Source organism: Lactuca saligna, chromosome 8 (assembly GCF_052625555.1).
Source record: "Lactuca saligna cultivar CGN05327 chromosome 8, ASM5262555v1, whole genome shotgun sequence".
Lineage (NCBI taxonomy): Eukaryota > Viridiplantae > Streptophyta > Magnoliopsida > Asterales > Asteraceae > Lactuca > Lactuca saligna.
Genome location: NC_136424.1, coordinates 89,228,746 through 89,237,735, shown reverse-complemented (window position 1 = coordinate 89,237,735; position 8,990 = coordinate 89,228,746). Strand labels below are relative to the sequence as shown.

General features: G+C 32.3%; 1 protein-coding gene and 1 long non-coding RNA gene across 4 annotated transcripts; both read right to left on the bottom strand.

Annotated features, from left to right (window-relative positions):
• Window positions 1–1,484: 1,484 nt before the first annotated feature.
• LOC145012277 (metal tolerance protein C1-like) lies at window positions 1,485–5,515 on the bottom strand. 3 transcript variants are annotated; one of them, XM_078971071.1, is made up of 9 exons: window positions 5,120–5,515; window positions 4,720–5,038; window positions 4,093–4,193; window positions 3,927–4,011; window positions 3,272–3,416; window positions 3,079–3,198; window positions 2,895–2,975; window positions 2,389–2,625; window positions 1,485–1,697 (listed from the first exon to the last, which is right to left on the bottom strand). In XM_078971071.1, exons 3-6 carry the CDS (start codon window positions 4,128–4,130, stop codon window positions 3,137–3,139), a joined length of 330 nt encoding a protein of 109 aa, XP_078827197.1. In that variant the 5' UTR covers window positions 4,131–4,193; window positions 4,720–5,038; window positions 5,120–5,515; the 3' UTR covers window positions 1,485–1,697; window positions 2,389–2,625; window positions 2,895–2,975; window positions 3,079–3,136. The 3 variants fall into 3 exon arrangements, with proteins under 3 accessions (XP_078827197.1, XP_078827195.1, XP_078827196.1); XM_078971069.1 differs by having other exon boundaries at window positions 2,389–2,975; XM_078971070.1 differs by having other exon boundaries at window positions 2,389–2,975; window positions 5,142–5,515.
• A 1,831-nt stretch (window positions 5,516–7,346) lies between these two features.
• Window positions 7,347–8,771, bottom strand: LOC145008681 (uncharacterized). Its single transcript, XR_013663586.1, has 3 exons — window positions 8,647–8,771; window positions 7,899–8,219; window positions 7,347–7,398 (listed from the first exon to the last, which is right to left on the bottom strand). It is a non-coding gene; the product is annotated as an uncharacterized LOC145008681 (long non-coding RNA).
• Between the last annotated feature and the right edge of the window lie 219 nt (window positions 8,772–8,990).

Sequence of the window (8,990 nt, the reverse complement as noted above, 5' to 3'; positions counted from 1 at the left end):
TTCGCTGAAAAACATGAAACAAATCGCAACTTTGATATTTCAATAAATTTGATATAGGAACTCTGTTTGAGTTAATTAATTTTTTCATTGTGTTCTTATCAGTGTCAATCTTGGACATACGATGATTCCAAGGGGGTTTATTGGTAGGCTGTTTAAGGGGACAACATTTACATTGTGTCTTCCATATGATTGGTACAATGACTTTTCTGGGTTCTTAATATGCATTGTTACCATAGCAATGAATCCGCGTATAAATATAATCATCAGCCAGGAGGTAGATGAAGATAGTCTACTGGTGCTTTGGCAGGAGTCTAGTGAAGTATCAGATCCTAAATATACGGAAAGTGAGTCAATCATTGGATATGTTTCCTTTAGTTCACTGAGGCACACACCATTGTTGAATTCTTCGTACAATATGATATCATTTTCCATAGATGGAGGGCATCCGTGTGGTTTACCAACTGACAGTTATGCTGGATGTGAGCTCATTCCTTGGGGAAGTAAAGGCGGTGAGGTGAAAACAACAGATTGCTCAGAATTATTTTGGGACAAGGAATATGAAGATGGTTCAAACTTAACACATTTAAAATCCGACAACATTATTCAAAGTCTTCCGTTGAGATCTTATGGCAGCCTTGCGACATACGGGTCGATAGAATTAAAAGTCTAAAAGCAAAATCCTATTTAGCTTCGCAAAAATTCCGTAACAAATTAAAGATGAAATTCCGTAGCTAAAGGTTAATAACTACGGAATTCGTTAAACACATTTTCAATTAGACTCCGTAGCTATATTTCTTGTAGCAAAATTTTTAGCTACGGAATTATAATTCCATAGCAATTTTGCTATGTCTGTTACTACGACATCTATTTCCTTGCAATTTGAGTTCCATAGCACATTCGTAGCAAATTTCGTAGTAATTTTTCCGTAACCAATTCTGTAGCAAATTCCGTCGCGATTTTTCAGTAGCAAATGTCATAGCAATTTTTCCCTAACCAATACTATAGCAATGTTTCCGTAGCAAATTTCATAGTGATTTTTCCGTAACAAATTCCATAGCGATTTTTCCATAGCCAATTCCGTAGCAATTTTTCCATAGCCAATTTCGTAGTAATTTTTCCGTAACCAATTTCATAGCAATATTTTCATACCATTATTCAATAAAATCCATTTAATTCCGACTATTTATATCATTTTATAAAAATACAATTAATATAACACAAAAAGTAACGAACATGTTGAATTACAAACTTACACATTTCTAGAAAGCTTTGTTAAATCCTTTTTGTTAGGGTTCAGAACGTCTTCTTTATGTCTAAAGAAAAAGGCGAATCAGAAGATTAATAGTCATGAGAGAGAAACCTTAAGAAGCAAAAAACTAAGACTGCTGTACTAATACTCTAATATGCATAAATTCAAAAATATATTTACAGATTTTCTTCTACTTACCCAATATGATAGATAAGTTAAAAAAAAAACAATGAACTAAAAATCAGTAGAAGAACCATTTTAAACCATATGTGATATGTCCTAAGCTTTATTAATTTATCTTTATACATCCACTACATCATAACTGAATCCAACATATCATAATATAAAACGAACATTAAAAGTAATGGTGCGTGTTGGACCTGAGAACAATGTTTCATATTCTTTTTCAAATGGGATCCTTCTCCCTCTGGTAATTTCCTCTTCAAACCTGATCCTCCAGATTTAATAAAGCATGAGACTATCAGTCTATAACCTCAACAATAAAAACAAAACAAATTATTATTAAAATCAAATAATGGTAATACAAATTGTTACAAATTATGGGACAGCTATATTTTTTTTAACAGTCTATAACCTTCCTTTTCATAGCACAAAAGTTGCTGTCAGAAGTAGAAGGGGTAAGAATTTGATGAACAAGTATTTTAACAGGAAGATTTTCTGTTGTAATTGAAGCACGCAACCTTGATGACTCATTGATTTCCATCACCTTAAATAAATAAATAAAAATATCTAAAATAATATAGGAAAATTCTATATGCCACCTCCCCTGTATTCTTTTTAAATAATGTAGGAAAATTCTATCACCTTAAATTCAGTGATGTTTAAGACTGAAGGCTGTAAACACCACCCCCAACACATTTTGCCAGTGGCAAATCTCAATGGTGAATTGTGACAAAAATGGTAAAAATCCCATTTGTCAAAACAACTACCACACACCTTTTAGCCTTAATTAAGTAACCATGCATGTTAAAACTAAGACTTTTCTAAACAAATTCAAATTTATTATATCATCAGTATAGATGCTCTTTGTGATAAATGTTCAAAAACTGACTTTAACCCTAAAAATAGGGCTTATAATTTAATGTTGTTTGACAAACTTCATTGTTTAGAAAATTTACCAGTACATGCAAGCGGGGTCCAAGGTGTGTGAGTGGTTGTAAACAAGCCAACTGTTGAGACATGGCAGAGCACTGCTGTGTGTGCCCAATTTCAGGAAGATGTGATGATTGAGAATATTGACCATGTTGACCATGAGTCAGCGATTGAATATGAAAGTGACCCTAGTGTGGAAGACTTTGCATATGTTGTTTTGATGATGTCTGCTGATGTTCATCATCTTGTGGAATGTGGATGTGCTGAAAATAATTATTCACCAAAACTTATTATCATAATTATTCAAAATTATATAATCAATAAAATGGTGAAAAGTAAAAGATGTGACTTCAGTAAGAGAGCAGTGTCCTTGAGCAAATTGACATTGGAGAAGAATTATCAGCACCAGGAAAAGTATAAACTCAAAACAATAATATATCATCATTATTCATTATCTTCAATATTAATATAAATAAATAAAATCAGCATAGAAAAACCAGAAATGCTTGAAACAAAATTGGATGAAGAACACCTATACTTATGTCTCAGAGCATAAAACTTATAGTCACGAGGTGAAACTGCCACATCACTTCTACCAGTCAACCTTTTGAACCTACATACATCAAAAAAAATTGAATCATCATCATCTATAATAATAATAATAATATAAATGTATTACTATTAATTATTTTTAAAACGATAATGAATATTGTTACCACTCTGCATCATCTATATGTGTAATAGTTGGCTTCTCCATGATATCCAAACCATTGACTACAACAAAATGAACTCGTTTCTAGACACAAACTCATCCGGAGACTTAGATATGTATTTTTCTGGAAGCAACCCACTAGAGAATTAGAAACATTACTTCCATATAAAAATTAAAAAGAGGCTCAACAAATATACCTGAGAGAAGTTGGAAGAGGCTCAACAAAAAATCCATGTTGTACGTAAGTGTAATTAAGTAAGTACGAGATAGGCCAGTCACCTGGATCTTTACATCAAGATAGAGATATGAACCAACTCTCCTTCCCCTAATGTGTCTGCATCCCTGTAAAAGTGTAGAATATTTTTGTATCAGAGTCAGACCATAGTCGTATACTACAACAAACAGGTTAGATTATGATGCCCGAGACAACAAGACCAATTATCAAGGTGGAGGAATTCACAATTATCTTTATCAATTAAAATCATTAGATGAATTATCTACACCAACACAGATTGAGGGTATTAATATCCTTGGTAAACTTCAAATAACATGGCGTACAAATTTAGGTGAACCTAGCTCGGCGTTTACAAACACAACAAATTCTTGGAAATGTAAGTTGACTTTCTTCAACACATGATATTATTTTATCTATAAGTTTAAGCATTTGATTATTATTATTATTATTATTATTATTATTTTAATCATTGTGTAGCCCATTGCACATAAAGAGATTGAATTGAAAGCTATCAAGGTGCCACCTGTCATCATTTTAGAATAACCGTTCAGTAAGTACAATTTATTTTACTTGTATTATGTTTAATTAACTAGTTTTAGTTGTGTTAGTCAACTTGCCTCCACTCCTTTGACTTGTAACACCGTCTTTCTGATTGGGTCCAAATGATGAGATGGTATTGCAGCATTCACCAGCTCCAAAATACTGGACAAACAATTTGATTCTTATAAATACTACTAGTAATATAGTTTCCAATTTTCTTTTATATCCAAGAGTAAAAATTACCTCTGGTAACCAGTTTCGAGTCCAGCCCTTAGTATCATGTACGAGACAACAAGACCAGCAAGGGTTTATCCAACTCAGATAACATATCCAACCCTTTCTTCCTGTAATTAAACAAGTCCTTATAGTTATAATACGATGAAACTTCCATTTGTGTTTTGCAATCGGATATGCATACACCAAATTTCCTCTTTTATACCCTTAAGAGCCACATAAATGGTCTTACAGTTCAACGAAAGATATAAAATCTCAGGGTTCCTTGTAAAGATTCGTCTAAGACCCTACCAATTCTTTTCTCCATTTAACTCACTTTATCAAGATTTTAAGAAGAGGCAGGCAGAAATACGACTAAAATTACAACATTGGCTATCTATGGAGGGTGAAGGATTAACAGGAAACTCCACTAAATCTTCAAAAGCTTCCAAGTTTTGTATGAAATTAATCAGTGAAACTTGGAGATGCTAAATTTTGATAGCTCTGTTCTAGAGGATTAAGAGAGATACAGGACAGAGAAAGCCCTAAAAGAAATTGTAGAAGATTTCACTTCAATATTGATATGGCGATGTTGGGATGAGAGAGGAGAAAAGGAGCACAATCGAGATTTATATAGGTAAAAGGAAATAATCTCACCTGAACATTGGGAATCACTCTAACTTCATCATTCGCATTGTCGGTTCCTATTTCAACCTGCTTCAGAAGGTGGTCATGGACTTACGAATGGCGATGAGTGGTTGTCGTGTGGCTGTAGACATAATGGTGGTAAAGGGGGATTTATGGAGAACAGATGAGAAACTTGGTGGAGAATTGGATGGAACTGAATTCGAAGCCATAATCGCCAAAATCAGTGAGTCTTTGAGTAGATGGTGATGAAGAAGAAGACCAATCGGAAGGGCTGATGAAAGAAACAACACCTAGGTAGAAGGATGACCGGAAAAAGGTGTGCGAACATCTGCAAAATCTAGGAATTGAAATTAGGGCTATAAATCATACAAATCGAGATATGGAGTGAGGTTTATAGAATGAAAAATACATCTGTTGGAAGAAACACTGACAGATAAACAGGAGATTATGCGATGTTCTGATATGCGAAGTTGGCGGGATGCTTATCAGAAGCTTTAAGAAGCATCTGAGTCGGTGTTCTTATCAAAATCTTTGAGAAGCATCATAAGTCGTAACAATAATAGGTGTATTCTTCATGTTTCTTCTCTTTTCGTCTCTGTCTCAGAGGGAGACTAGGGCTTGAAATTTCTTGATCTTCAGAGTTCCACTAGAGTAGAGATCCGATGAGACGATTAACAAGTAAGGTCACGAGTAGCGGAGAAGCGGATCGGAGAGGAGGGAAAGGGGAGAATCGATTGAGAAGATGAAAGATAGAAAGAAGGTAGAAAAGAACAAGGCGGGTTTTCAAAATTTTGGGGATATCAGTTTCCCCCTATCTACTAAATGCGTGTTTATTAAAAGTATAAAGCCACACTTATAGAGGATGCACATTTAAGATATGGTGCCCTCCGTGTTTTTAATTTTTTTCTTATGACACTAATTTAAGGGCACGCAATAATACGTGACCTAAATCCTTAAATTTATAGAAGAGGTGACACTTTTTTAATGTCACTCTCTTTTGCATAACATAAATCAATGAGTGTCATGGTTTACGCATCGTAAAAGTGTCTTTTTCTTGTAGTGAACATAATATTTATATGGAAACTTAGAGAAATATCCAACACATCAAAAGATACATACATCAAAATCAAAAGTCACTACAAATTAAAACGTTGTTCGATACATAATATTATATCATTGATTAATAAAAGATTTGACTTGTTAGCTCAAAGTATTAATTAAAGTCATTGTTCATTGTTCGTGCAAGTTGTTATTCAAAATTTGCTTGAGCATCCATATTTTTATGTTGAATCTTCACATTGTTTTGTTGAGCATCCTCGTATTTTTGTTAAGCGTCCTCATACTTTTGTTGAACAATGCATTAAGCATCTTAGAATCTACAATCTTAGACAAAATATTGAAGACAGTAAACAAAAATGTATAAATCTATAAATATGTATTGTGTTTATAAGATATACATTAAAATATTATAGACATCCAAGATAGATTTTGAAAGATTACAAATATCAATAACATGTCAAAACTAAAATACATGATCACTAAATGTGCTTTAGAGTCAAATTGTTGATATTAAACACTTTTTGGTCTATAAACTTACTATTAGTTTGTACTTAGTCCACACTGAGGCTTTTGTTTATACAAGGGTAAAGCATACCATGTAAAAAACCATAAATCGCTTCTAAATCAAAATTACAAAACTACCCTTTAATGAGCTTTAATGACAACATGTCAACTAAACCAAGTATTAAAACTTTCTTGATAAAAAAAAAAAAGAATAAAGAAAGTAGTGTCAATCTACAAGTTCAGAAAAACAATAGACATTGTATTGTTTTTATAATAAGTTGTAAGCCTTCAAGTACCACAAAGCTTTTAACCCACAAAAGATCATGAATTTTTTCTAAAAAATATATTTTTAAGAAACAACTAATAATGATATAATATTACTACCTTCAGATAACTCTTTATCTTTGGTTTGTACATGTTGTTTGTTCTATATTTCTGAAATCAAAGCAACAGAAAAACATCAAAGATGAACTTTGACTCTGGTGGTCAAACCGACTATTTTGAACACCTTTATCCTAAAATGTCAACATGTCACACTCTAAAGGCCAAGATTTCCTTTTTAGGGGTTGTTTATGAGTAATGATGTTAGTTTGGATAAAGCGTTGTATACATAAAGTTAGAATATTTTCGTCTGAATGAGACTAATTGACCATTTTACCCATACGTTCTAGAGACAAATTTCACAATAGTGTCTTAATACATTAAACCAAGTATTTTCCAACTTAACCATTAAGTCATTGTCCAGATTGAGTAAAAAAGAAACAACTATAAATAAATATCCAAATTAAGTTCTTAACCAATCAATTGCTCACATACCTGCGGATGACTTTTCACATGATGAATTGTAAAACATTCAATATTCATGAGCTTCAAAACTCCTTTTGGTATAGCTCCTTCAAGGTTAAAGACAAAAGTCAACAAAAATTATAAGCATACACTCATGACTTCTTAATAAAAATATTTTTAAAATTTATATGTAAAATAAATACTACAACAAAAACATTAATTAATACACACTTTCACTACCACCAAGTTTGTTGACTCTTTCGACAAAGAATTCATGGAGTTCTACTGTCCAACTCATGCACTCCTATTGCAAAGCCAAGATACTTGGCACATGCACTCCTATTACAAAACCATATATCTACACAAAGTATAAAAAATGTAAGAACTTATATTGTATTTATAAATCCATATTTAGCTAAAAATTTTACACATGAATAACAAATTTGTGAAGTTATAAGTGTTACCCGTAGCTAAATTCCAAATAAAGAAGCTAAATTTTCAACTTCATGATAACCAACCCAAGAACCATCATGTCTTTCAAGGTAAAGCAAATTACAGGACTAGGTCTACCATACAGTTCTTGAAAATCAAATAGCTTAATTTAATAAATCAGTCCTAAAAATCTTATTGGTAAGCTTTATTAATACTCTCACTAACTTTTAAATAATGCATGCCATATAGAGTATATTGAAAACCATCTCTCCGATTACATCTATTAATGCCAAAAACATATTTTTCATATATCTACAAGTGACAATCAATGTATGCCTAAAGAAAATATACAAACTTTTGTTACAATAGATAAATTCATGAATTCAAAATCTTGTATGTGTTAGTACCTTAATATGGTTGATGTGATGCTATATTCAAGAATGATAGTGTTCCATCTTCCAATGATTCCTGAATACCTTCTTTTCTTTTCACAAAGTCAATGGCTCAATATCATTAATTGATGCATCCACTATGCTTGTAATTATTTTTAGAGGTAAGCCAATTTTTATTTTTATGAGAATTTCAGAAAAACTGACTTTTTGGTTGATAAAACGAACATCTGCTAAAGTAGGTCGTTAGTAGCTTTGCAGCTTCTTCTTTAGCCATAACAATAGCACTATCTTATTAAACAAAGCGAATCCCTCCTTTCAACATTATCACCAACCGAACTGAGAATTGAAAAAAGAAGAAATTGATGGTTAATTATAAGGTAATTTACTTTGCCAGCTACTGTAACAACTAGATCAATCTACACACAATGATTTCAATCCAAAAAAAAGATGAATCGAAACAAAATTCATAGAATCTCAAAATTATTATGAAAAGAGATGATTTGAGCAAAGAATTTGCATCTGAAGCTGAACCTTACAGTACGATTAGCTTAAAAATGTTTTACTATCACAAATCAGATAAGCAACATCTTAAGCTTCAAACTTAAAGGTTTAGTGATCATTGTTACGCATCCATTATGAAACATTGATATAGATCATCATAGCCTAATAAAAAACGAAAGTTACCGCTAACAAAAATGAAATTCAATATAGTATTGATTCAAAATATATTACCTAGTGATTGACGGAGAATCGAGAAACGTACCTACTGATTCCGGAGCAGGCGGCGCACGGCGCCGGAGTAGACAAGAAGAGTGAGAGGACTGCAGAAATGTGTCGAAGCACACACGGAGCACGCCAATTATCTGAAAAATGATAAAAGTCCTACGACTATGGCGGAAGTGGAGACTAGGGGAACAGGGGAACGAAGATGATTAGGGGATCCTAGTTTAGGTCAAAAAAAATTAATAAGAGTTAATTAATTTTTTCCTAAAAGTATTATATAAATTAATTATTCATTATTACTAAATATACGTAGTTTTTATTAATATAAGTTACAAATAATATATACATATATAATTGGATCGCTTAGTATCGGTAATATTATAT

Coding starts and splice junctions, on each gene's coding strand:
- LOC145012277 (XM_078971069.1), bottom strand. CDS start 4,130: ATGATACTAAGGGCTGGACTCGAAACTGGTTACCAGAG. Junction 4,012..4,092: donor CTCGAAACTGGTTACCAGAG/GTAATTTTTACT, acceptor TTGTTTGTCCAG/TATTTTGGAGCTGGTGAATG. Junction 3,417..3,926: donor TACAAGTCAAAGGAGTGGAG/GCAAGTTGACTA, acceptor ACACTTTTACAG/GGATGCAGACACATTAGGGG.